This window comes from Gavialis gangeticus, unplaced genomic scaffold, assembly GCF_001723915.1.
Source record: "Gavialis gangeticus isolate Ggan-Ray unplaced genomic scaffold, GavGan_comp1, whole genome shotgun sequence".
Classification (NCBI taxonomy): Eukaryota; Metazoa; Chordata; order Crocodylia; family Gavialidae; genus Gavialis; species Gavialis gangeticus.
The window spans coordinates 14,772,016-14,799,996 of record NW_017729004.1 but is presented as its reverse complement, the minus strand read 5'-3'; the positions used below and the strand labels follow the sequence as shown (position 1 = coordinate 14,799,996).

General features: G+C 47.9%; 1 protein-coding gene across 2 annotated transcripts in view; it reads left to right on the top strand.

The window, feature by feature from the left end:
- Positions 1-27,981, top strand: part of PRKAG2 (protein kinase AMP-activated non-catalytic subunit gamma 2) — a 375,527-nt gene that overhangs the window by 102,382 nt on the left and 245,164 nt on the right. Inside the window, exon 1 of one of the 2 annotated variants that reach the window (XM_019508124.1) lies at positions 3,649-4,115. The exons of the other annotated variant lie outside the window; for it this stretch is intronic. Within the exon in view, the coding sequence (XP_019363669.1) occupies positions 4,022-4,115 (94 nt within the window). The 5' untranslated portion in view covers positions 3,649-4,021. Of the gene's footprint in view, positions 1-3,648; positions 4,116-27,981 lie in introns of those variants that run through there. 2 annotated transcript variants of the gene reach the window in all.

Genomic DNA, 27,981 nt, shown 5'->3' with positions numbered 1-27,981 from the left:
TGAAGGCCAGAGGAGCTGCTAGGCAAGCAGTCAGTAAAAGCTTTCTAGCTCCTGGATACCAAAGGGTGTGCCAGTGAGCTGTAGGGAAATAATACATTCCCCTCCCTTAAGTACTGCAGTATATTACACCGCTTGATCCAGAGTCAAAGGAATTGAACCCATCTTCATACTTCGGATTGATGGTCAGTGAAAGCCCAGATGTAGCTGCTGTGCAGTATTCTGCATATCTGGTGTCCCTTTATGGCTGTATTGAATAACAGTCATTCAAAGGGCGGGCAGGCCAAGTTTAAGCAAGGTACTTCTCTTATTGTAACTGTCTGGGTCTATGTTAGTCAGAATGTTGACTTCCTTTTCCTGGAGCCTCCTATTTTCCAAACTTGTGTTATTTTCACAGAAATTTCCAAGTTTTCCAGTTGACTTTCTAGAAGATGGCTGCAGGCTGAGCTTCCCTCAAACCCTCTGCAGTGTCCCCTGGCTGGGGAGAGATGGGCCACAGCACTGGCAGCTCCAATAAGAAATCATTTTTTGACCGCCATCCATTCCAGGAACTAAGCAAGAGCCAGATGAAGCTCCAGCTTTGGGAAATTTTTAATGGAATCGACCGAGATGTGTTTGGAGACCAGTTGAGTGTGGAGTGGAATGAATCGCCATCATGGCTAATGTCTTCAGCTACTGCAGCAGCTATTTTTGCACCCCCTTCCCCAACGGTAACATCTAGGATTGCTGTCCCAGTTGCTCCCACTCAGTTAGGCCTCTGGTCTACTCTGCAAGTACACAGCCAGAGTGCTTCTGTGCCCATCATGACAGGGAAACATTTCACCATGTCCTGCCATTTCTGCCAGAAATATCCTTGCACCAACCCATGGAAAAGTCTTCTGTTTTACATATGACCTGATTCAATGCCCCCTCTGGTAAATTAGTGGGAGCACCCAATTAGTTGGATGCTGTGCAGGGATGGCTTAACCCTTTAGTGGGCCCTAGGCAAACAAATTCCTGGGCCCCGGGCCAGTTGAGACCCCCCTCCCCACCCCGGCACTGCCGCCCATGGGGAGCAGGGCTTGGAGCTGCCGCTGCAGTAAGGCTGGCAGAGGGGAGGGGAAGGGAAAGGAAGGGAGATGGACGTGGCCATTTGCACTGCCGCTGCGAAGGGAAGAACCGGCCCCCTGCAGTTCAGGGCCCTAGGCATGTGCCTAGTTTGTCTGTGTGTTAATCCGGCCCTGGTGCTCTGGACCACTCAGGATCAGCCTCCCTAGGGTTTTATTTTATTTTTTTTTTCCAATTTGATAGGTTGGTGCCTCTGGAGACGTAACATGGTACAACTCCATTTGCCAACCTGCAAGCTGTGGGTCAGAGTCTCTGTACATTGCAGTCAATAAGTGGTTTGAATTTCCAGCCTGTTAAAACCTTTGCAGTTCTGCTGTAGCTTCTCCAAGCTTGGCTATTGATTTAAACTTTTCCTGATGTTTCCAGAGGAGCGGTTCTCACAGATACAACATGCTCTATACTAGCACAGTGTCCTTTGTTGTTCCTTATTGAGGAATCTGTTGTTAAACGACATTGCCTCCTTTTCTAAGAGCTGTGGGGAAAAAACCAGCGGAGCCTGGCTGCCCTTCTTAGCTAGGGGACAGGAGCCTCCTTGATGTAGTGGCCCTGCATGAAAAGGTCAGTGCTTGTATTTATTCTTGGCTCCTGTCCAAATGGACTTTGAGAAGGTTGTCTCTGTGCGGCAGTGAAACCAATTTTTATCTCATTAAAAAGGGATTTAAATTTTTTTGTCTCTAATGACATTAAGTCATTGCCTGTAGTCAGGGCATAGGAGCGAGAGGGATCATTTTGTAAGGAAGGGGAAACCCAGGGTGGCTCACTTAGTCTAAACCTGGGGCCTGTTGGCTAGCTGTTTCCTTAGCAATCCTCTCTTCTCTTCCCTCAAATTCGTTCTAGGGTTATGGGCCTGGATTCTGCCCTCAGAAACACATACATTTCCCTCTAAGTTGTCTTTCTGAAGCATACATAGCAGCTGGTTGGACATAGTTTAATGATCTGACTGTGCAGGGCTGGGACAGCAAGTGTCTGTATTCAGTCACTGTCCAAACACCACACCTCCCACTTTATCTTCCACATACATAATATGGAGAGTAGGGCTTGGAAGATGCAACTTTCTCACAAAGTCATGGGGCCTCTATGCAACCAACCGATGTGTTTGTCAGAAGTAAGCCATGGATCGTCTTCTGAGACGCCCTGTAGCACCGCAGTGCACCCCTCAAGGTCTGGCAACTTCAACACCGGAAGCAGTGGCCTGTGCAGAATATTGGGACCGGACCACATAGAAAGGCTGGATCGGAGACACGATGAAGAAGACATAATACAGTAGTAACGTTCTGGTAGAGCCTTGGGATCCCAGTTCCCATGGTGCTGAGCACCACACAGGCACATTCGGCAATGACCCCTGCCTCAGGGGAGTTAACACTGCACTTGAGGCATGAGTGTGGATGATGCAGTTATGGCATGTGATGGTGAAGAAGAAGGTACTGAGATCAGAGCAGGGGGTTACATGGGGCAGCCACATTCAGGCACACATGCAACCCAGGCTTGCTGGCTTTTTAATTTAACAGTTACATTAAAAATTGCTAACACCAACTGCCCCTGACTGACACCATCATTACTTGGGGAATTTCTTGTCTGGGTCTCACAGAAGGGCTTGGATGACAAGGTTAGTTTAAGGAGGGGGTGCCAGGTAGCACTGAGAACCTAGTGTAGGAGAGGTGCAGGCACTGAAAATCGGGGGTTGTTTCTACAAAGCAGGTGCCACTTGGTGCTGGGTCTCCATGTTCAGAGCAGACCTGGCCACCAACCGGGGTCCTGGAGCTGTTTGTTTTACTCCTGCTGAGGAGCTAGCCCATGACGGCCTGCCCGTCCCTACAAGAAACAAGTCCAAACCTAGAGGCCCCGAGTCGAGCACCGTCCGTTGGTGTAGCGTAGAGATCTTGGCTTTGTGTCTTGCTCGGTAACTTTGTTTAGAAAGCTTTCCGATGAATGTGTGCGAGAGCCAGTGGTCATGTGCAGCCTTTTCCACGTCGAGCAGGGCACTGACGGAGGGCAGGCTGTCTGTCAGGTGTTTCCTGTGTACAGTACAAGGCTGTGTGGAGAGAGGGTTTGTTGTTACAGAAAAGCCCCAGCCCGCGTGCAGTCTCCTATTTCTGAGAGATGATCACCCTCTCTCGCTGAGACTGGCAGGGCTGTATTCCCATTAGTCATTAGTCCTCGAGGGGCTTGACGTTTCTTAGCTCATCAGTCGGCAGCCAGACTATCCTGTCCCTGTAAAGACCTAGGACGCATGAATCAAAATAGTTGTGTGATGTCATGTCATAATGTGAATATGCCCTGACCAATTGGTGCCAAGAATTGTCTGTACAGCATGGTTTCCTTTTACAGTCTCTTTAAAGAGACATCATGCAGAACTGCACATGACAATTCCCTTCAAGAGGGCTTGTGCCTCTTTTGCATATTGAGTAATTTTTAAAAGGGGGGAGCTTATCAGCCCATTACTGACCTCTTCTGCATAAGCTGATCCACTCTGGAAATTGTGCTTCAGTCTCTGAAACTTCCTGGCTGCTTAAGGCTAAGAGCTGCAGCTCCGGTGGCTGCAGGCACCACAGGCTTTTAAACCTCTCTTGGTATCCGCAGATACTTGCTGACTGGTTACTGTCCTGTAGGTGTTCCAACTGGGAGTGCTTTATATGTGGACCGGGCCACTTAGGAGCTTATTGCCATGAAGATATGAACTGATATGCCTTGGGGCTGCACTTCAGGATTTCACAAGCTGAGGCTTTTTGGAGCCACGTGATCTTTCTGTCGACTTTTGGGACTTTTTTTGGCCTCCCTTGACTGCCTGCTGACCTGACTTATTCACCTGCCCTCCCTGTTTCCCTGACTTATTCCACCTTTTGCTCAGATCCGCTCTCCCTACTTCAATCCCGGGTATGACTGACAGCTGCAATTGCTTTGGTGCTCACTACAGCTCATGAAGCGTTTTGGCAGTTTTAGAGGAAGCAAGAAACGGAAGGACCAGTGCAAAAGCTCTGAGAGACGCCAGTCTGAACCTCATGGCCTTTTAGGTAGGGAAACTACCGTGCTAACCATCATGTGGACAGATTATTCTTTGTGAACAGGGCTTGTCTGAGTATAAAGCATTAAAGCAACTTTCTGTTCCTGAATGCTATTGATTCAATTGTGTAATTGCTGTGATTAGGTGTTTATGGGGACGTTTACACAGTTTGGCACCTGACATGAAAAGCTAAACTAAGCTATTGTCTTTAGTATATGCATCTAAACCAGTAGATAAGGAATTGATTTTCCAGACTATTTTTTTCCAAGTGGCTTTACTGTAAATAGATTATTGTAAACTGTGAAGTTCATCCTAAAGGAGCTGTTGGATTGTAAATTTCACATCTGGGGATTGTCTTCCTTGAAAACAGAAAATTAACTCAAGTGTTACTTTAGTAAAAGTATGAATGACGTATTTGCTGAATGTAAAGGTAAATGTTAAGAGTTTCAGTTTGTATGGAAGATGAAAACTATTACGTGCTATAAGTGACCTCTTTTTTTAAGCCCTGTCCTTTTAAGACTGTGCTTTCCAGTAGAGTCATGTTGGATCTTTCATTTAAGACCAACCTCTGTCAGACACTAATGGTTGCTTGCGATTGTGTGCGTGTCTGTGTGTGCGTATTGGAGGGCGGGTATAGCATGCGTTCTATTTGAGACCAAACCTGGCAACAAGTTTCAGAGATGAGTGAGTTGGCTGGCATGCCTCCGCCACTCTGGCATGCACTCTCTTCGGAAAGTGAAATAGCTTCTGTGCTGACTTCCACCTGACGAACAGCAGAAGCTATAATTCAGGAACGTTGGAATGAATTACCGGCATTGCTGAGCCACCGTTATTTTGTGCACAGTGTGTTTTGCAGGAAAGCACAAGTCTGCTGAGAGAAGGGATAGAAACTCACCAGGTGCGGTGGGCAATATTACGTGGAGTCAGCGGGAGAAGGTCGGAGTTCAGTGGGGCCAGTCGATTCACTGTGCCGAGCTCAGTTCTGGTCTCACTGTGCTGCAGTTCAGCACTAACTGTGCTGAAGCACTTGGTGTAAACCCAGTGTGAGAGTTGCATATGGATTTTGTATGGAGGTGCCTGTGTAAGTGTGTCAGCCTTCCACCATCTTTTATCAGTGTATTCCGGCTGATTGATTCAAGGTGTGTCCCCAACCTCTAAGTTCATCTGCTCTGCTGTTAGTCTCTCTTTCACCAGTAGTATTCTTTGTTTTCTTTCTGTGTGACTGAGGGAATGGGCCTGATTCTGCTCTCCACTGAATCGGGAGAGACACTCCTGGCTCGGTGAGGATACGTTAGTGTGAGGCTTGTGTATGTGATGAGGCAGTGGGTTTGGGAGTTCGACAGTGGGGATAAAAGGTGGAGTCTAGCACAGGGAAAGATGCTGCTGCCTATCACACAGCGATAAGGTGAACTGAGACTATAGACGCCCACAAAAAAGTGGGACTCTTCCCAAGCTGTCAAGGGACCCCCTGGGCTCCCAGACGGGGAAGAGCATGTGTGGTATGTGCTCTCTCAGTCTGGCGTAGGATGCTTTCAGGCAATGCCTCCTGCTTTAGCCACGGTCAGCCTCAATGAGATGAGGGTGCTCAGTCAGGTTCTGGGGGACACTCGCAGTCTTGCTCCAGCAGCAGGTGGCTGGCAGCAGGCCACCTGTTACATACAGGCTCACTCCAGCATCAGTGCTCTCTGTGATCCCAAGCAGCCAGCGTTAATCCTCCTGCACAGAAAATAATTCATCCTGCCGCAGTAGCGGTTGCTACAAAAACCTTCCTGCCTTGGACTGTGTTAGAGAGACAGCATAAGGGAGAAGTGCAGAAAAGGGTATATCTCCTGCTCCCTGCACTGCCTCCTTCCTGTCTAACTAAAATGCATGCGAAGATTTCAGTGGCATGAAGCTGAGTGCAAGCTATAAAACACCAGCCGAGTCCTTACCAGCTTCCAATAATTGCTCTCATTAATCTTGCCATGTAGCCCACCCTGGTGGCACAAAAACAGAATTAGGAGCATATTTACTATGCAGAATTTCTATCATCAATATTTAAAACCCAGCCCCAGCTTGCTCACTATGTCTGAGTTTCTTCAGGAGCAAAGGGCTGCAGGTGCTTTCCCACAACCCGACTGTAGATCACAAGGGCAGGAAAACAACAATACAGTGTGTATATTTTATTGCCTTCCTTGGATTAGTTTCTGTTCCAGGGATCCCAGCAGAATCCGTTCTCTTCCAAATGTGGACTAATATTTACAAAGGCAAATTCTTTTTTTTCAGGCTATCTTAATTTATTGCAATAAAATGTCAAAACAAAAGCTTTTCACAATTTGCTGAATTAATCTTCACTAAAAGAACCCGGTTGTATCTACAAGGCCTGTGTTGAACCCCCCTGGAAAATCATTCAGCCCCAGCAACTCTAAAGGGAGACAAGAGGGCTCAACAGATGTTGGGATCAAGTATTTGTTATTCATCTTTGACTGCATTTGCAACAGATGCCTCTTGTGGCCCTTGAGGTCTGGTAGCATGGGCCAGGCATTCTTTCTGGTTTCTTTGCTGTCAGAATAGATGGCAGCAGTCTGCTTCTGCACTTTTAAAGTGGTGGCATTGGTGAAGATGTGGGAAGGCTCTGAGTGAACTGGAGCCCATGCAGGGCTTACCATGGGGAACTCATTTTGTTTCTTGCTGGGATTGGTTCAGTCCCAGAAGCTTCTTTCCTCAATAGTGGTGTAAAGGTACAGAAGAGAGAGAATCCTCAAGGCTTCCAGGATGCCATTTTCCATGCCAGGTGTCACTGGCCAAGTCTCTTGCTGGTTTGCACCCCTGTTCCTCTGGTCTTCAACTGAGCCCAGAGTTCCTGATGTTTCTTGGCCTCTTTCCACAAGCGGTCTAAGGAAGGGAGAGTCATAGTCATAGAGAAGTTGGGCTGGAAGAGACCTCCAGAAGTCGTCTAATCCAGACCCCTGCCTGAGGCAGGATCATCTCTTGCCAAACCATCTCATTCAGATCATAATCTAAACTCTTCAAAGAACTACTGTCAGACCTGATGCAACATAAACCTAACCTCCTAATCTGCCACAGATAAAGCGGGGGTACCATGGCAGCCAACGTCCTGCTTCTGTAAAATGTTGTTAATATGTGCTCAGGAGGTCCTAGGCAGAGATCCATGACCTTCGCTACAGAGGAAGGCAAAAACCCTCACAGTCCATACCAGTTTGATCATGGAGTAAAATTCCTTTCTGACCCCAAATATGGCCATCGATATGACCCTGAGCAGAGAGGCAAGACTCTCTAGCCAGGAACCTCTGGCTTTGGAAGTCACTGGCCCTAAAAAAATGGGCTCAGCCACTTGTTACAGGATCCATCTGCAGAGTTCCTAGGACTAACATTGTCCGAGGACTAATAGGTCCCAGCACTTGTACCCAGAGAGAGGTGTGCCTTGGGGCGAGGCCTGGTCTAGTGGATGGGCATAAGGGACCGGGACATAGGCAGTTAGGGTGGGTCACCTGGATAACAAGGGCAAGGTCCAAGAGCCAAGAAGCCAGAGTCAGGAGCCAAGGTGTTGAAGGGCTGGAGTCAGGAGCTGAGGAACCCGAGTTAGGAACTGAGGAGTTGAGGAGCTGGACTCAGGGGCTGAAGAGCCCAGAAGACGAGCCGAATCCAGGGCTGATCAGGGTATTCTGATCAAGCAAGAAACACAGCATGGCAGCCTTTTCCCAAACAGCTTGCTTCTGTCTGTTCTGGGCTTATAAAGGCATTTATGAGCAATGCCCTTTCCTGTAGCCCTGCGAGATGACTTAGGCTAACTCCTGACTACCTGCACCTGGGGCTTGAAGCTGAGTCTTGGGCAGCTGGGCCCAGGTTCATTACAACAGGACTCCTCAGCTGCCCAGTTATGGGACCTTTGCATGCTCACCCAAATCTGCAGGGGTCTCCACCAGAGCACAGCGCACTGGGCTTGGAGCAGGGAGAAGAGTAGTGGGACAGAGCAGTGAGAAGGAATGGGGATGAAGGTAGGGAGAGCTTTGAGTACAAGGTGGGGACACTGGGGCTTCATGGCCACAAGATGGGAAGGTAGTGCAGGACTCAGGAAGCAGGAGAGAGGCCCAGAGCAGCAAGAAAGGGCCCCTGTGGGGAGCGGGGTTGTCTGAACTTTGCCTTGCTCCTGCATCACCTTGTCAAAGAAATTTATGACTCGCTCCCCCTGTCCTAGTTATTAGTTCTGGCGACAGCCTGGTGTGTTGTAAATAGCTCTGTTCTGTGGCTTCCTCAAGGAGACGATATCTTGTCTGAGAGGGTACGAATGTCCTTGCCCTTTAAAGGGCACCATCTGTTCAGTGAAGGAGTGAACGACACAGGCAAAGGATGGGGTATTCCTGCCCTGTCCAGGCCAGAATCACCTCTGCTTTGAGGGCCTTTGCTGATACCTACACATCTGGGGAGCTCTATCACGCTCACTCACATTGATCAGCCTCACCTGGTTGTTAGGTTTGGGCCAAGGCTGCTGGAGTCTGGTCCTTGCCTCCCTGTCTGTGCTATTCCCTGCCTTGGTAAGCTTCAGCAGCTCTGGACTCAGACCTGCCGCAGACGTGCCAGGTCCTGCACCTCTGGAAGGAGGAAGGACAGGGAACAGGGCTGCAACATGGGCACCTTGCCAGAGGTCTGAACACTGCTCTTTGGGCCTGACTCTCCCCTGCCTTGTGCTGTGTTTGGCCTCACTTTCCATGGATGCAAATGGCTGTACAAAGTGGCAGGTGGTAAAGAGTGCAGGCTGCTGGGCTACCCTAGGTACTCTTATAGGCAAAACTAGGGGTCTGATTCTAATACCGCAAATACACTTGCACGTGAGCTCACGGGCTCTGAGTGGCTTCCTTCAGATCCACCAGTGGCTGCCTTGAAGTCTGGTAACCTCCACAGAGTAGTCTCAAGGTGAGAGAGTCCTGTGTAGGCTTTATGCTTATGGGTGTCCCATGCAAATTCCCTTGCTTCTGATCTCCATGGAAATGGAGCACCATTGCCCAGGGTTTACAGCTGTCCTGTGCTTTGGAGTGTGGAGCAAATGTCTGTGTAAAATCCCATGTTGTAGTTCCCCAACTTCATTTTGGGATGGTGGGTGGAGATGTGAACTCTGCCTACCAGAGGGGATGGGTGAGTCACAAGTCAGAGAGCAGTCATGGGCACAGCCTGAGACCAAGAACATTTGGCCTGTAGCATTTAGAAGTGGCGTGATGGTGCAAATGTGAACCAAGGACCTAGTTCAGCCTTTTGCTGGCCGAATCCATGGCACTGGGCTTTGTTGCAGTATGGTGGGGGGCAATTGGGGCACTATGTTGGACTGGAATCTCCTGCTCTGTTTTAGTGGGCTGGACTGCAGCTGGCTGGGCCCCTTCTCCAAAGCTGTCAGTGTTGGTGGAGAGCTTCCCATGCTGCCCATCCCTTCTAAAACTCTTGTTACCATTTCACACTGCCCTTTCCTGATGGAATTGCCAGGCAGTGTGGCAGTGGGCATGGGTCAAGGCCCACGGTAGCACTACATGCTGTATGAGCCTGTACAGGGGTTTGGTACCTGGTCTCTGCCCTTGTGGATAATGCCCTTGTGCATTAGATGCCCTTCGGTAGAATATTCACTCCATTCACTGTTCCCATAATTGCAAAGGGCAGCAACTGTGATGAAAACAGAACTCCTGGGGGAGCAAACGTGGGGTGGGAGCACTGCATCTCCTAGTTGTGAGGTGCTCGGCATGCAGAGGAAAAGGACTTAAAAGAGAACGAAAGAACGGAGTCCCGTTGCTCTGGAAAGGCAGCCCCAGCCTTCAGCAGCAGAGACTAGAAGCGCGTTAGTTCGTTAACGTTTTTCTGTATTGGTTTTCACGGTCTGCTGAGCTGACAGCAATTTCAGAAAACGTCCACCAGTGGCAGATCAATGCCAATTAATCTTGTATTACAGAGAACTCCAAGACCTGGAAGCGGTGAGGCTTCTCAGAGCCGGGCTGTCACTAGGACAAAAAGCGGTGATGAATTGCACCAAAATGTATGAAACCCCTTTCTTGCCATGTTTCGCTTCTCCCGTCTCTTCTCCATGCTGTTCCCTGGAGCCCACCAGCGGTGGAAATGCTCTCACTTGAAGGTGCTTTGAATGTCAGGAAAAGCACTGTTCATATGCAGCAGTAAAACAGATATTTTCTGTCGGGGAACCAAGACCTGATATTTACTTACCTACCGCTTACTGTATTTACCTGCATACCACACATATGCCTTTCCCCCAAAAACCAGCTCCCAAACTAGGTTTGTACCTTAAGCAGGGAAGCTGATTTTTCTGGGCTGGAACAGAAGCAGGGCAGAATAGAGCAAGCAGACACAGTGGCGTGGCTGCCAAAATGGCAGCTGCTTCTCCCCGGGCCTAATAAGAGTAGGGACAGAGTCTGGTGTTAACCCTCTCACAGCTGCTGGTGAGACAGTCGTCTTGCTTGAAGAGCCGCTGAGCTGGCTGAGGGCGAGCGAGCTGCTGCAGGCAGTGTGTAGTATCTCGATGAGGCTTGTGGTGTGGACACAATGCTTTATTATTGACGGACTTGTATAAAGAACTATTTCCAGTAAAGAAGTAACGTTCTTGCTGCTGCCCTTGCAAGGGTCTGGGGCTTAGCCTTGTTGCTGCTCAACCACACCAATGCCTGCTGCTTTACCCAGGCTCTCTCCTGGGATGCCACACTTCCTGGACACTCTGTGTCACATAGTCAGCCATGGCTGGAAACTTTCTTATATGGTAAAATTCAAATATGGGACTCCTCGGTTTTGTTGGGACTCCATACAGGAATAAAGAGCGATGGGGAAGGCTCTGTTTGCAGGCTTTGACCCCCAGGTTCTGTATTTCATAAGCCTGCGCTCCTCATATACTGTACAATGCCTGAAGACTCAGAATCGTTCCTCCTGGCTGAGGCAGGGGGAGGCTTCCTCGAAGTGGGGTTCAGTGAAAGTCCCAGGTATTGGATGCCCATGCAACGGATCTGTCTTTCAGGTGCCAGGCTCTGATGATTGGTTACGTGTCAGTAGTAGTGTTTGGTCTCCAGTAGGCAGGCACAGCACCAAAAACATCTCTGTTTATAACTCCCATCAGCATCATTTTTTATAAAAACCTTGCATGTATACAAATGACAGCTCAGCACAGCAGGATGGGTGTTATTTGTGGAAGATAGAGAGAATCTCAGCTCAGATCCTTTTGTCATCGGATCCCGAGGGAATGTCAAATGCATAAAGATGGGGGAGAGAAGACTAGATTGATGGGAGAAAGGAAAGAGAGAATGTGGGCTTGAGGGAATAAGATGGAAGAAAGCTCTTGATGGGAAAGACGCATGAGAGAGAGAGAGCGAAGGGAGACACGCATACACACACAATTTTATTGAAGAAAGACAAAATTTGTAAGTCTCTCTTTGTCCTTTCATAGTAAAATAAAGTTTCCCAACATGGCTTGTGAGATAAAAAAAAAAAAAAAATTATTGTTTGTATGTCAATGAACTTAGTGTTTCCAGTCAAGGAGCAAGGTGCAGTGTGTAGAGCAGAAAGAGGTGCCTTGAGATCTTTTCGGGGGTGCCACACAATGTTAGCACTGTGGGCAAACATGATTCACAAGATAGTCAGAGATTTTAAATAGGACTCCATCGTGTCAAAAGCATTCTGCTGGGTTGTGGTCTTTCTGAGTTCTCTGCAGCAGAAGACTTGCTCTATTATTTTTTGCAGTCAAAAAAATGAGAGAACTAAGAACTGGCATTTTCCAACAGGTGCCTCAAAACTGAAGAGGTGTCCCGAGTCTGAAAAATTTGAGAACCATTGCTGTAGGCACTATATAGCTATGTAAGGAAAATGAACAGTATGAAAAGCACTATTATTCCCATTTTACATACTGGGAGAGCTGATATTCCATAAGGTTAAGTCATCCTTACAATAAACAAACTATTCGCCTACTCAAGAGCAATAAAATAGTAAGTAGCTTTTTTCGTGGTATCATTGTGGTACTGATGAAAGATGGGCCGTTAGGTTTTGTGCCTGTGCCAGTACTTTTCATTGCTCTCTTGTGAGCTCGAGGGAAGTGACTTTCTTAGTTCAGTGCAGTTTCTAAGTATAATTCCTCCTTCTCTCCTTGCCCTCCTTACATGCTAGGGGTATGGCAAATGGAGGCAAAAGACAGACTGGTTAGAGGGGGTTATCTTGATCATTGGATTGAGTCCCCTGTTCTTGCAGACACCCACATCGTATAATCAAATATCTGGCTGTTTTTGACTGAAGATATTCAAAGGTGCAAAGAAGATGAAGCAGAAATTACTTTATCATGGAATCACAGCTTGAAGAAGGCAGCGTGGGGTTTCAGCACACAGAAGGCCACTACTTATGTTTCAAGAACCAAGTGATGTTTTTGATTTTAAATGGATGTTCAAGTTGATGGACTCATCCTATTACTTTAGTTTAATGTTGAGCTATTTTCTTCCCCTTTATAATTTTCAAAGCCTCTCACTTCTACATGGATAGCTGCTTGAGGAGCTATAATCTCTAACTCAACCTCGTGTTTGCTATGAACGTATTTCACCAGCCCATCGTTTACTTCTAAAACCTTTTTATGCATTCATATCACAAATAGTCTCACCAGCATTTAGGAGCAAATTTAATATTTTTCCACAAACAGAGACATTTCCACAGCTTAAAATCCCACAGGTGAGTAGCATTTGTGTCAAGATACTTTATTTGATTAAAAATCAGTGCATTTGGACCATCGCCTCCCTTTTAGCATTTCGGTAAACTGCCCCAGATCACTGTTTGAAGGACATGGTTATCATTTTGTTGGATTACTTAACACTAGGGATTTTTTTGAACTCGGCTACTTCTGTCAGTTTGCTTTCACTCTTCTTGCTGTTCAAACTTGAAAACAGGTCAAGGACTCCTAAGAAAGTCTGAGCTGTCAGATTCAACAGCTCCAAATTACCTCTGCCATTTATTCTCACCACAGAGTTGCTTTCAAATACAAAGCCTTAAGTATTCATAGATGCAGCACGGGTCTGTGAGATATTGCCATGCTGCTGGCAGTCATGGCTTCGAAGCTTGAATTCTCGGTATAGAAAAAGGTCACAGAGCCTTAATTGGCTTGAGAGACATAGCCCAGCAGTGCATCATACAGCCACGTGCAGATTTTGCACTTCTTAAACTCAGTCCTTTTCCTACTGACCTTCCATTGATAAAGCTACTGGGATTGTAGCTTGAGGAGGGCACCAGGAAAGACTTATAATTAAAGATACCTTATTGTTTCTTCAGTAATTTTTCATCACGTCAGAAAACAGTTACCACCTATTGGCACAGTCTCACGCCGGTGATGAGAAACCTGTAGGGTAGGGGTGTCAAACTTTGCCAGGAGACAGGTCTTTGATGTTTAGGACAGGCAAGTCTTTCACACAAATTGTTTCCCCATACTCTATTCAGAATTGCTCCTGTGATATAGGAAGAGAGAATAATTAACAGCAGAGTGAGACAGGTTTAAGCAGACAAGGTTCCCTGGGTAAATCCGATAGCTTTTATTAGACCAACTCAAATAGTTGGAAAAATTTTTCTTTGCAAGCTTTCGGGTGCAAACACCTTTCATCAGGCTGAGGAAGCGTCTGCAGATGGTCTGTGATTTTAAGCAGTGCAGACAGGGAAAGAGGGCAATGTTTTCAAATCTTGAGTGAGATGAAAAGCCGGTTTGATGGGATGACAGAGGAAGCTTGCTCAAGATAGTAGAGGCTTGACATAGGAAGGTTCTTGCTTTAATGATTAGACGCAATGATTGTGCCATCCTTGAGGATAAAAGTAGAAGCCAGTGGAAGGACTAGGTTGAAGACAGGAATTGAGAAAAAATGTAGGCTGTTTTGTTCATCTGAGGAAACATATCTGTGTGCAGTTGACCCCGAAGGGCTGGGCCAGTAATCAGGATTCACTTGGACATGAAAGTCTTCGGGCCACATGCCTTTTCAAGCGCCATGTGCTGCGGTGGGGGTGGCACCCACCCAAATGTTCTCCAGCCCCTCGTGAATCCTCAGACTTCCAGCTGACCTGGTTTTCCAGCTGCTTTTGAATCGGTGGACCAGGGCGAGCTATGAGGCAAGCTACGATCTGGCCCTCTTTATTTATACAGAAGAAAATAAGCAGCCCTGGATCATTTGGATTTTTTTGGGATAACAGCCTCCACTTAGATAAGGAGAGAGAGCATTTCATGCCGGCACTTAGCCTACAAGCTGCAATCCACATTAAAGGCTACAGTCATGGATTAGGCATGTCCCGGGGTCCTGGAAGTTTACTAATTCATCCCTTAGCTAAACAAAGTTTGGATGCCCCTGAACCATCGTCCCCCTTAGGCTGGCATTCATTTACTAGCTTGAGGAACTGCAGTGGGACTCGGTTTGTATCAGTTAACTGTCTCTATAGCAACTCCGCACTTATACCCGTCTGTAGACTAAAAATAGATCACCTTGATCCCAGGGAAAGAAATCAAGGGAAATCAAAGGGGCCAGTGGTATGTGAAAACTGTGGAGTCAACTAGTGACTTGAAGATGGGGGAGGAAGCAGTTGCTAAATGGCTTCAAATACTAATTTGCAATCTGTTATAAATAAGCTGCTATGTTAAATGAATAGCCGAGAGGAATCTATGATGTTGAAGCAGGAAACCCGCAGTGTTATTGACTTTGAAAACCTAGAAAATCACCTTTTATTGGAGAACAAATGTTCGCTATTATTGTTGAACGCACGAGGGACATTCAGTGATCTGTGGGAGGCTGAATATGTTTGTTAAGAGACAGACAGACTCCTTGTTTGCATAATCATGTCTGCAACTTGATCACTGGGGTGGTACCTCCCATGTGCTTTTCCCTAGAATAAAGTAAATGATCAAAATGCCTGTTCAAGGATGGGATTTGCATTTGTATCAAACGGTACTTGTTATGGGTCCGATCCTGAAACGTGCTGAGCCTTTGTAGCAAGGTGTCACCAGTTCCTATTGAAGTTAGTAATGGGTTTTGAAGATGCTCTGTCTTGCAGATTAGGGCCCTGTCTGATGCAAGGGAAATCCAAATGACACCCAATACTATTTTTTATGACAGTTCCCTAAGTAACACAGAGTACATCAAAGACCTGTCTCCTGATGAAGCTTTTCTGCACAGGATTTTTTTAGTTTAAATGCCATTATTCTAGGGATTTGCTTTGCTGTGTGTATGACAGTATCTGGAAACAGCACTGCTTGAGTCTGCTAATGGCAGAGTGCACGGCAGAAGCCAAGTCCATTTCTGATGTTTGGGGCATTCATTCATTGAATATGAATGCAGCTGAATCAGTCTAGTGCCTGAAGGTACTCTGTTGCTGGTGGGGCACTGCATGTGTGAGGACAAAGTAGCACAGAGTAAAACTTACTCTGTAAGACGCCACACTGCCCTGCCTTCCTCCTTCCAATAGTTATTGAGCTGCAACTAACTGAGTGTCTGCCCTTTTGAAACGTCGCCCCTTTTTGAAAGTGCTCCAGATGTACATGTCCACACCCTTTCATGAATGGATGAGATACCCAGATAAGAGGAGATCCTAGACAGTGTGCATCTCCTACCCTCATAAAAGGGTTAATTTCCCTTTGGGAGGCTACTGGAGTCGGTATTATGGATTCAGGATATTAGTTAATGAGAATTTGTTCTGATAGAGTGAGATTTTTTTTTTTCATATGGACTTTCTTGGGCTTGCAGTTTGCAGGAGCATTTGATATCATGAGGCTGTCTGGGTCCTGGACTGCTCTACTATGTCTATGACTCCCAATGACTGCTCTATAGGAGTGACTATGACTCCCAATGACTGCTCTATGGGAGTGACTATGACAGCTCTACTATGACCCCCTCTACCAGTTACAGGTGTTGTGCAATGAACTGGTCAACTGCAATTACCTTAAGGCCAGCTACATGTACAAAATAGTTATCACATGATAAAATGCTACAACCAACTATAAAGTTAAACCTGGAAAATGTGCTAATTTTATAGCTGGTTGCTATCGAGCTCAAATTTGCATGTATAGCAAGATCTCCCCTGCACCTGGGAGCCCTGTCAGCCAACGGGGCTTCCAGGCACAGGGGTGCACCATGCTCAACGTGAAACTCCCGGGGGATTACAGTGGCCACAGTCTCCAAGACCTGGAGGTGTGTGGAAACCCCCCAGCCCACATGTGCAGCCAGGGCCAAGAGTCCTGCTACTGGTGGGGCTTTCAGTCCTGGCTGTGCCACATGCATACTGTCAGGTGTGGCATGCTGCCCCCATAGTGGTGGGAACCTGCTTCTTGTTGATACAGGGGAAGCCCAGGGTTGGGCTCCCCCTACACTGGCAATAAGGCGCAACTGGATCTAATGTGTGATCCTATAGTTGTCTCGTACCGTGCATGTGTGGCATGGCGGGTGGTGTGATTGGGTGGGTCGCGCATTAGATCCAATTGCATCTTTACCTTCATATGTAGAGGGGGCCTGTCATACCTGCATAGTGTTTACACTTATTATATTGTTATAGTTTTATTTGGTGCCCGTTTCTAGAGCCTAAGATGTGATTATTATCCTTTGTGTATGTGTAATCCTTAGCCTGCCATGAGTATATCTGCTTGTTGAGCATTAACAGTGAAACAGCATAAGAGGAGACTGTTTCCTCAGTTTTCATGGTTTTTCATCTTTTAAGACGAGGATCAGTAACCTAAGGCCCATAGACTGGATTCAGCCCAGGGAGCCACTGGATCCGATCTGTAGAACTGGGATTTTGGCTGTTTGGTGTGGGCATTGCATGCACTGTGGCTGGGTGGCAGGGAGCTTACCCATGCCATGCCACTGACAGCTGCCATGTGGGACCTGAGCTGGGCCATTCCAGCCTGCTGCTGCAAAATGTTGCTGACAGTTGTTTCCAGATATGGCAGGCTTGAATGCAGTTGGTGGTATAAAAATTTAGGTCTAGATGTTCGGCTGCTGACAGCCATACCCCCACTGACTTTAGTGAAGCCATCCCACTTCAATACCAGGCAGGAATCTGAGTCGTCTTGAATTCTCCATTGGGTCGTTCATTATTAACAGGTTGGGCTGTGGAAGAAAAGTGTTAGAAATCCTGAAGACAAAGTGTAATGTGAGCTGTGTCAGGTCTGTCATTGCAGAGGAAATGTGAGCCTTAGATAGAATAAAACTGTGACTCACTGCAGTGGTCCAGCAGTAAAAATCCCCCGGCTTTACAGCAGGAATGAAATTGGCCCAGTACAACTGCCATTTTGTGTGGAGGGAGCTTGGCACACCCAGCCACTCCCAGAAGGAAAAGTCAAGTCAGAGCAGCTGGCTCTTGCTCAGCCTATGCCATCATTAAAAGCCCTTGTGCTTTTATCGCTGTACCTTATAGTGGTGTAGGTTTGCATTAGTGGAGCTGATACTGATACATAATCGAAAGGGAAGAATTCCCATAAGCACAGGAGCGGCTGCCAGCAAATCTTTTAAGGCCAGTGTTAGTGGTCTGATAGCTGCTTTATCCTTCACAGCTTCAGGCTTCACACTTAGAAAAACAAAGTGGGCCGCCAGCCCCAAAGTCTGATCCATCATCCGGCAGGGCAGAGCACAGGGTCCACCCACACTGTTCTGCTCTCGGGATTTATTAATAGCTGTGAAGCTCTCCCACTTCATTGGATGGCAGGGCCTCAGCCTGGGAACACCCCCCTCCTCCACCCCTGGAGAAGCTGGGTCTTTTGCTGACCTGTAATACAACTCTTCCTCTGATCTCTGGAGACAAAGCAAGTGGCAGCCCGGATGCTGACAGGTTGGTTTGTTTACCTCGTTTCCTAGGTGGAGGCCAGAGCTGTCTCCATCTCAGCCAGGGCCTCTGCTGCAGCCTTTCTTATACCAGCAGTGGGGAGGCTGGGGCTGGGAGACTGACTGGTTTGTGACAAGTCTGGCAAATTAAGCCTAAACATTTGAATTTCTTTTTTTAATTGTAACTGGTCAGGAATTGTTCCAAGGGGCCAGTTCATCAAGTCCTATGTAAGATCTGACATGAAAAACAAAGCACAGTGCTGGGACCCATGCAAGAAATTCCTGTAACATGCATAGTGGAGGTGAGGTGGGGGTGGGGGGTAGGAGCTGGGCTACAGGATGATATGAAAACTTCCAAGGGAAGTGGTGCTGGCTCCTACCCTGGGGGTCTTTAAGAAGAGGCTTGATGCCTACCTGGCTAGAGTCATTTGAGCCCAGTTTTTCTCCTGCCCAGGCAGGGGGTTGGACTTGAAGATCTACAAGGTCCCTTCCGACCCCACTTCTATGATTCTATGAAAAACCATGCTACAAATGTATGTGTGCACCATACTTCTTCAGGGATGAATGCAGAGGAATTTGGCACACACTGGGATAGGTTTGTAGAATTGCGGAGAAGTCGGGCTGGAAGGGACCTCTGGGCTCATCTAGTCCAACCTCCTGCCTGAGGCTGGATTAGCCCTATCTAAACCAACCCAAGCAAATCCTTATCTAACCTATTACTAGAACTACACAAGCAACCCCCCATCACGCAACCGCAAAGCACAGTGCCATAACCTGCCCCAGGTAAAGGACGGGGACAGTGGTGGTCAATGTCCTGCTGCTGCAAAGGTTGTTAAATTATGTTGGAAAGATCCAAGGAAGAGGACCACACCCCTTGTTACAGAGGAATGCAAACCCCCCCACTGCCCATGCCAGTCTGACCATGGGGTAAAATTCCTTCCTGACCCCAAATACAGTGATTGGTCTGACCCTTTATTCCCTGCAACAACCAGCAAAGCCCAGAAACATGGGAAATGCCCGTAGTAAAGCACAGGCATAGTTACTAATAGATTATCCCTGACCAGTGCTTATCCAACCTCTTCTTGAACACCTCCAGTGATGGAGCTTCCCCAGCTTCCCTAGGCTGCCTGTTCCACTGCCCCACTGTTCTAACAGTCTTATAGCATGGTCCACTTCTGGTTTATCCACAGAACAACCCAGGCAACTCCCATGCGACTTGGCCAGGCTGCTGGACTGCCATGCAGCGTTGACAAGCCCCAACTCAGGACCTGTGGTAGAAGTCTGGCTACACAGCTCAGTGCAGGATAATTTCACCCCTCGTCCCGCATGGGTTGTGCAGCTTCTGCTGCACTTTGTGCTGCTATGGCTTGACTGCTCTTGGTATCCAACTTGGCTAGCAAAAAGGTGTGCAACAGGGCAGTGCTTGCTGTGCCTGAAGTGTAGAAACACCCTACCCTTCAGGAGAGAAGGGGATTAAATGAGCAGAAGATTCAGAGAGCTACGAACCTCCTGAGTTCTGATCCTAGTTCTGTCGTTGCCTTGTCATGTGACCTGACATGTCATGGCTGCCAGGTGTTAAACCCTGATGTCACATTTAGGCATGTAAGGAAGCAGCTTGACTTTCAGGGTTCCTGAGCGCTCTGCAGCTTTCCCTGAAATCAGTGCTTTGGAAAGTTAAGTCATATGTTCAGGTGTCTAAATGCAGGTGTGGGGGCCTAGCTTTAGGCGTGCATGAAACTCTTAGCATAGGCCCTCTAGCGTGTCTGCAGTTGAGCATCCTCATGCAGGTCTCCCTAGCATTTTGTGAGCCTTAGGTAATGCTAATAATGCTTTGTTTCTATAAGCTGCTTGTCCAGCTGTAGATCTCAAAGCATTTTAGGAAGGTGGTGTAATGAGATCTGCCTCTGAAGGCAGCTGTGGCACTGTGTAGTGTCCACACTAAGTGTCTTCTCTCCCCTCCAGCTTTTTGGGTAGCACCATATCCTCACCTGCCACATCTTTAATGGAAAGTAAAGGTGTAAGCTTGAGAGGCTGCCACAGTCCACCAGAGTGGTTCCTTTAGTTGCCTTTTTCTGCCTGGCTCAGTGCTTGCTCACCCTTGGGCTCAGTTTGTGGGACTCACTCACAGTGGAATCACATACTTATTACTCTCAGCAGACCTTCTCCAGTTAGGCTCTAGCTCTCTCTTCTTTCTCACAGTGCCTTCCTCAGGCGCCACTATGGCTTTGTAGGGCCACAACCCTCAATACCTTCCTCAGGGCAATCCTCCATGGCCTCCTACTTCCCATACAGCCATGCCCATGCCTTGTGGGGCAAACAGTGGCATCAGCAAACATGGAACATAAATCACCTAGCTTGTGTGTGAGACTGTCTGTAGTGTTTCCTTCTCCCCAGGCTCTGCAGAGCTCCTTCTCTGAGCCCAGGAGCATCTGGGCCGTTGTTCTTCCCTGTCAGGGTCTCTGATCAAGGATCCCTGGCTGGGCCAAACACCTAAACTACCACACCAGCCCCTGATCTCTGGCCAGTGCAACTGTCCTAGTTCTGTGCAGCCAGACTGGTTGCATTAAGTGCCACTTACCCCTTGTATGCACACCTGTAGCCTCAGGTTGCAGGTATATATTGACACAGCTTCAATCTGTTCCAGCAAGCTTCAAGTCCACAGCTCTGCCTGGTTCTCCTGACTTCTGACCCTGGCTTTGGCTTTCCTGATCCTCTTGTATTCTCCCTGTAACTTTGCACCAGTTCTCTGAATCCTAGCTCCTTACCTTGGCTTATATCTTGGACTACATCTTGTGGATCCCCCCTCTCTCAGCTCCCCTGGAACTAGGTCCTGTGCTTCCTGCTCTGCTGACCCAGGCCCCTACCTGACAGACAGGTAACCTGTCCCCTCTCAAGGGCTATCCACAGGCCTGGCCACCTACATTCCAGCTAAACCCTCACATTCCCAGTTACCTAATCTGGTGGTCCTCCTAGTAGGCTACAGGTCTCTTAATTGGCCACATCGTCAGTGTCCTTTGTTCTGCTGCAGTCATTACTTAATGAGCTGCCTGCTCTGTATCATGTGGGGTTCTGCCACTTTCTAATTCTGCTGCTTGGCCTTAAGTCTCAGTAACAGGAGTTGGGGCCACTGTTAGAGGTGGGTATTGATAATCTTTTACAGATGAAAAAAACTTAAACGCAGAAAGATTAAGTGCCATACAATCATGGAGGTGGCACTTGAGTGCAGGCCTTATTCTCAGTCGTTAGCTCACACAATATTATTATTATTCACTTTTAAGACTGTCCAGTGAAATTGGTTTGAATATCCACCAGCTGTCTGTAGGTATCTGTATCAATGCCCAGCTGGGGCTTGATTCCCCTTTCTGAATTATGTAGACAAATGTCATGGAGAATAGCTTCTCTGTATATATTATTAACTGGTTTCATTGTAGTGATTTCCAGCCCTTCTGCTCTTCAGTATCTGACCTGACTAAGCAGGACAAAGCCACATCTGGTGCTGCTCTGCAGCCTGACCAGGAGAGGATGCATCAAGAGCAGGACAGCTTCCAAAGTTGTTGCCCATGTTAGAGCAGTGTAAGCAGGAGTCTCCTCATGGCCACCCAGGGTACCTTGCCTTTTCTACAAGAAATGTGCTGGGGCACTGAAGTGCAGCTATCTCATACATTGATTAGAAGTCATGGGTAAGCGTGCAGGGCCGTGGCATTTATTTAAGGAGGAAAGCATTCCCTGGCCGGTTGGTGGGATTAGGAGGGAGGTTTAGGAGTTGCAAGGGGAACTATGACATAATTCATTATGGAAGGGATTGAAAAGATACAGAAGTGAATCAGATCAGAATTGGGGCTTCATTTATTTGAATGGTTTAGCTTGGAGGCTAGGAAAAATTTGTTGAGAGAAGGCAGAGAGGAAACTGCAGACACAGGGGCCTACCATATAAGAAAATAGCAGTGAAAGTGGAGTGCTTCCTTAGCCCTGTGTCTGAGTATCTTATCAGTTTCTGTACATGTCAGCAGCACATCCATAATAAGAAAGTGCTGTGTGGCATTGTGCAAACTGGAATTAGAGATGCGATAATCAGTCAAACTGTTGGAGATAATGTAAAGACTCTATGGCATATGCTTGCATTCCTTTAGCCAGGGCAGAACCCTTATACGTTCAGACAAGTCACATTTGTGTCTACTTTCTAACATTATTGCATTCACTCCAGGGTGCTTCTGTTGGATCCGAACAGTCACATCCCATGGAGCACAGCAGTGGCTCCTAACCCCAAATAGGTGTTCCTGAGCTTGTCCGTCATTGTAATATATTCAGTGCTGTGTGTTGTCAGTCATATGGGGACTGGTATTGTAGCCTCCTCTCCCTTTCTCCCTTCCAGGTCAATCTCCTGTGCTGTGGCACTGGGCACCAGTGCCGTACGGTCCCACCTTCCATTGTTTGGTGCATCCTCCATTCTCAAAGCACAAGTCCCCCAGCCAAGACAAAGGTGGATGCCCATGACTTGGAATTCTAAAACGCGGCTTTTGTTCTCCTTCTGCTGGCTACAGCCTTTGAGCTTACTCTCCTGTCTTCACTCTCCTGGTTTGTAAAGCACTGCTCATACTTCGCTGCCTCACAGGGATGCTGTGAAATTAAATCACGTTTGCAAGGTACTTTGAGATCCTCAGATGGTACTAAAGTGGAAAGCATTTGTTGATTCCTTGCTCAAATTTCATAGATTTCATAGACATTAGGGCTGGAAGGGACTTTGGAAGATCATTGAGTCCACCCCCCTGCCACAGGGACAGGAATTCAGCTGGAGTCAAAGGATCCCAGCAAGATAAACATCCAAATGTCTCTTGAAGGAGTCCAGAGTAGGTGCTTGCACCACCTCTGGCAGCAGTCTGTTCCAGGCCTTGGGGGCTCAGACAGTAAAGAAGTTCTTCCTTATGTCCAGCCTGAAATGGTTTTGGAGGAGTTTGTGACTGTTTGACCTTGTCATCCCTTGGGGTGCTCTGGTGAATAAGTGTTCCCCCAGATCCTGATGCACAACCCTTATATACTTATAGGCAGCCACCAGGCCCCCCCTGAGCCTGTGCTTTTCCAGGCTGAAGAGTCCCATAGCTCTCAGTCTGTCATCATAAGGCCTTTCTCTTGCTGTCTGATCATGCGTGTGGCTCTTCTCTGGACACTCTCAAGCTCTTCCACATCCTTTTTAAATTACGGAGCCCAGAATTGGATGCAGTACTCCAGCTGCAGCCTCACCAAGGCCGAGTACAGTGGGAGGATGACATCCTGGGATTTGCTAGACAAGCATCCATGGATGCAAGGCAGAGTTTTGCTCACTTTACCAGCTGCAACATCACCTTGGTGGCTTGTATTCATCTTGTGGTCAATCATGATCCCCAAGTCCCTTTCAGCTGTGGTGCTAGCAAGCGTAGCGCTGCCGAGCCTATAAGCATGCTGTGGGTTTTTCTTCTCAATGTGGAGAACCTTGCATTTTTTTGGTGTTGAAAGCCATCAGGTTTTCATCTGCCCATCTTCTGAGCCTGTCAAGGTCAGCCTGGACCACCATCCTGTCCTTGGGTGTGGACGCTCTACCCCAAAGTTTGGTGTCATTGGCCAGCCCGCTTCTGATCCCAATGTCCACATCATTGATGAAGTTGCTAAAAAGTATAGGTTCAAGAATGGAGCTTTGGGGGACCCCACTGATCATGACGCACCACGATGATTGACTTCCGTCAACTACCACTCTCTGGGTCCGACCTCGGAGGCAATTCCCCAGCCAGCGGACTGTGATGTAGCTGAGGCTGCAGTTGGCCAGTTTTCCTATAAGATGATCATGGGATACCAGATCGAAAGCTTTTTAAAAATCAAGATATATGATGTCAATCTCTTCTCCCTTGTCCAGGTGATATGTCACCTAGTCATAGAAGGAGATGAGATTGGTCAGGCAAGACCTACCCGCAACAAACCCATGCTGGCTATCCCTTAGGATGTTGGCATCAACCAGTTTGTCAAGAATGGTCTCTTTGATCATTTTTTCCAAGATCTTCCCTGGGATAGAGGTCAGGCTGATGGGCCTGTAGTTCCCCAGATCTACTTTCCTCTCTTTCTTGAAGATGGGCACCACATTGTCCTTCTTCCAGTCTTTGGGCACTTCACCTGAGCGCCAGGAGTTCTTGAAGATCTGTGCTAGTGGCAGAGCTATGATGCCTGCCAGCTCCTTAAGTACCCTGGGGTGTAAACTGCCTGGGTCAGCTGACTTGAAGGTGTCCAGCTTCTCAAGGTGTTCCTTCACGTGGTCTACATTGATGAAGGATAACAATTCTCCCTCACCCTGGCCATCCTGTACCATATTGAGCAAGGCCATCCCTTGGGACTGGTCAAAAACTGACACAAAATACCCATTAAGCAGGTTTCACATGTAATATATAATGTATTGGCGACTTCTGCTTGTCATCTTGTTTGTCTACCTCAAGCCAAGCTTTGTGGTGTTGGTCTGGTTCCTTCTGGATTCCTGTCTGCCTGTAAATTGATTGTAGTAGTGCTGCAATGATTTTTGTAGCCATTATGGTCTGGGGAATATGTGAGGAGTAAGACTGTATGTGGTGTTCAGCTTAGGCTATATCTGCTTCTTTTCAAGACCTCAGGACCTCTTTCTCAGACCTCTCTGTGGCTGGCTGTAGGAATGGACAAACATGTCATCCACCCTGGCCATGTGCACTGTAGCATGCCCATGTGTGTGCAGTTGGCCTTCTTGCACAGAACAGTACAATTTCTTCATATTGAAACTTCTCAGCCTTGACCAGGGATGAGATAAATATGATAGATCATAGGCCACAAGGTAAGCAGTTGAGACAATAACGAGTATTTGAACCTCATGATGTTTACTTAGCTGAAAATGGCAAACTGGTCAGAAGCTGGGAAGGACAGCTAATGATCTGGATGTGGGTGTTTCAGGGCCAACAGCATCTGTGTGTGTGGAGCAAACAGCTGCACTGGGCCTCACAGCCCTGGTACTGACTCCGCAGTGATGGCTACATGCGTGCCTCTGGGCGCACAGCTGGGAAGGGGTCTGGGGCAGCCCTGGTCTCTTCCCTACTGTCCATCCCAAGGTGCACAGGCAGCTGCTGCCACCATGAAGTCGGGTTGGGGAACTCAGTGCAGCAGTTTGCAGCCTTCCGGCTGTCTGCCACAGCCAGCCCAGGCTCTGGGCAGCTGTTTGCAGCCTTCCTGCTGCAACTCCCTACCTATCAACAATAAAAACTCCACTTAAAAGTAGGAAACTATATACAAGGGGGAAACTATTTACAATATTTTGGGTCTTCAAGCCCAGAGTGGGGGATCATGGGGCAGAAGGGGCTAGGAAGCAGGTGCCCAGCACCCCAACCCCTGGATGTTCCCTGGGTCTGGGTTCCGGCCAGCTCCCTAGTGGCAGGGGAGACCCAGCACTAAAGTTAGTGCTGGGTCACATTTACATGTGTGTTAACACACATTAACTAATGACGCCTAAATTTGATATTTGCAGGTATCAAATTTAGGCACGATTAGCCTACATTACGAACACATATGTCCATAATGCGCATTAACTTAGGCTAATGTGCATTAATGTATCTTGTGTAGACACACCCTTAGTTTCAATTATCAAATTGTGGATTTGTCTCCAGCGATAACATCCTTGTTAACAGCAGTATATGGAGATGAGAAATAACAGACCTGATTACCTACCCATTGGCTCTGTTATCTCTCTGCAAGTTTGTGTACACAGAGTCAAGCCTTTACCTCTCTCTAAAAGTGCAAAATTTCAAGAAATTAAATGAATACAGGATTGCTGGGGGTACAGTAGATCTGGGCAAGGAGGAGGAGTCTGGAGATAAATGCAAGGAGGGAGGGACAGTAGAAACAAAAGAGAGAGATTTTGAGCAGATTATCTAGAAGTCTTGAGGGATAAGTTTCTGAGTACAGTACAGCCTCTCCATTGATTTGAGATCTACTGAGGGAATGGTATGTCAGAAGGGAAAACCTGTCATGGCAGCAGGCTTGTCAGGCTGTAAGAGAGACCCTGTTTGGGAATATTTTAGTGAAGGTTATATCAAACAACAAGAATGCACTTTTTGTAGAAAACTGATTAAATCAAGGCTTTGTGACCAGTGATTTAAATTGTGATTAAACCATAATTTAAATTGATTTGATTTAAATCAAATCCACTCTGCCTGCAGCACAGCCTTGCTCCTCCTGTTGGGGTTGGCAGGATCATTTGCCTTGAAAGGGATTTCACTGGGTTGTCCAGCCCATCCCGTGGCAATGTGGGAAAAGGGATTTCATCCTGCTGGAACCATCCCTGACAGATGAGTATAAAGCCTAGCCTTGAAACAGCAGGTCTGGCCTTGAGAAGCTCCTTGGATCAGCAGGAGGTGGCAGGTTGTGGTGGTGCCAGTATCCAGAGATGACACAGTTGCACAACAAAGTGGAAAAAAGTGCTAGCATTTCACTTTTAAAGGGATACCCCAGACCCGTAAGCAAACTTGCCAGTTAAAACACATGTTAAAATAGTTTCAGGTTCTGTATCTGCCCCAAATCCTCCTGATAATTTCTTTCAGGGATACAGGTTTTCGCCATGTTGGTCTACAGGCAAAAATATTCAGAACTCTTGGTAGAGGTAATATCTTTTATTAGACCAACTAAATTTGTGTCTTATAGTTATAAGCCTCCACTTATTTGCAAAAAAAAATTCTTTATCTGCAAGCTTTCAGGCACACTCGCTCTTCCTCAGGCATAGAAGAATGCAAAGATTGTAAAATTTCTCCTGGGTGGAAATGAAAATGGAAATGAAAATTCATATTTCACAGGAGAGCTGAAGGTGTTGTAAGATCTCCTGGTTGGAATAGTTCGTTGTGTGCAAATTAGGCTCAGCTAAAAGTTAGAACAGTCTGTGTACCTTGATGTTGTCTGGTGTCCAGCAGGATGTTGAATTGTTTCCTTCTGGTTGCAATATTTCATATTTCACAGGAGGATGGTGTGATGGATGCGCTTCTGGGCAGGAAATTCTCTTGTGTTGAGGCACTTTGATGGTGTACTGGGCATTAGGCCTGTGTGAATAGGGAAGTATTCAATTTGGATTTGGTTTTGGGCAGCTGGGCAGCTTCTCCGGCTGTGCTTGCCTCTCCCTGGGAAGGGGGGAGCCGCGGGAGAAGCCCCCATGGCTGCCCTGTCCGTCCCCAACCCCCTCCCAGCCCCAACCTAGTCCTAGCACAAAAAAAAAAGGAAAAGAAAATGCCCTGTACTCAACGGTTGCAGCAGGGGCTGTGGGACCTCCTGGCAGCCCCACCCCTGATGGCCTCCCCCACCTGGCCCCAGCAATCCGGGAATCAAAAAAACCCCAACAAAGCAAAAACCATATTCACCAGCAGTAGCAGCAGCTGTGGGGGCTCTGGGGCCACGTGGCAGAGCCCCCCCCACAGCCCCCACTCCCTGATCTCCCCCCTCTGCCCAGCCTGCCCCTGATGGCTGCCCCGCCCGGCCCTAGCATCCCGCCAATTAAAAAAAAAAAACCAAAGCCCTACACTCACCGGCTCTGGCAGCAGGGATTGGGGGCTCATGGCAGAGCCCCCTTGTGCAGCACGGGACAGTGGAGTAGCAGCAGGGATTGCCCCCCATCCCCCCACCTAGCACCTGTGCAGCAGCTGCTCCATGGTGCGGGTATGATGTGGCTCGGCAGGGTGCTGCGCCCTGTCTGGGAGGTGGGGCCACTGGGGCTGGGCACTGCCAGGATCTGGTTGACATGTGGAGCCACCCCAGTTCCCAGACAGTGCACGGCACCCTGCCAAGCAGGGCTGCACCATTGTCATGGGGCAGCTGCCACGCAGGGGCCAGGCGGTGGGTGCGATCCCTGCTGCCCCCACTGCCCCATGCTGCATGGGGTGCTCTGCCATGAGCCTCCAATCCCTGCTGCCAGAGCTGGTGAGTACAGGGCTTTTTTTGTGCCAAGAAGCTGGAGCCAGGCTGGGGATGGAGCCGGGTAGCACAGCCATGGGGGCTTCTCCCGTGGCTCTTCTGGCTGTGCCTGCCTCTGCCCCGGCAGGGGGAGCCGCAGGGGTTCTGCCC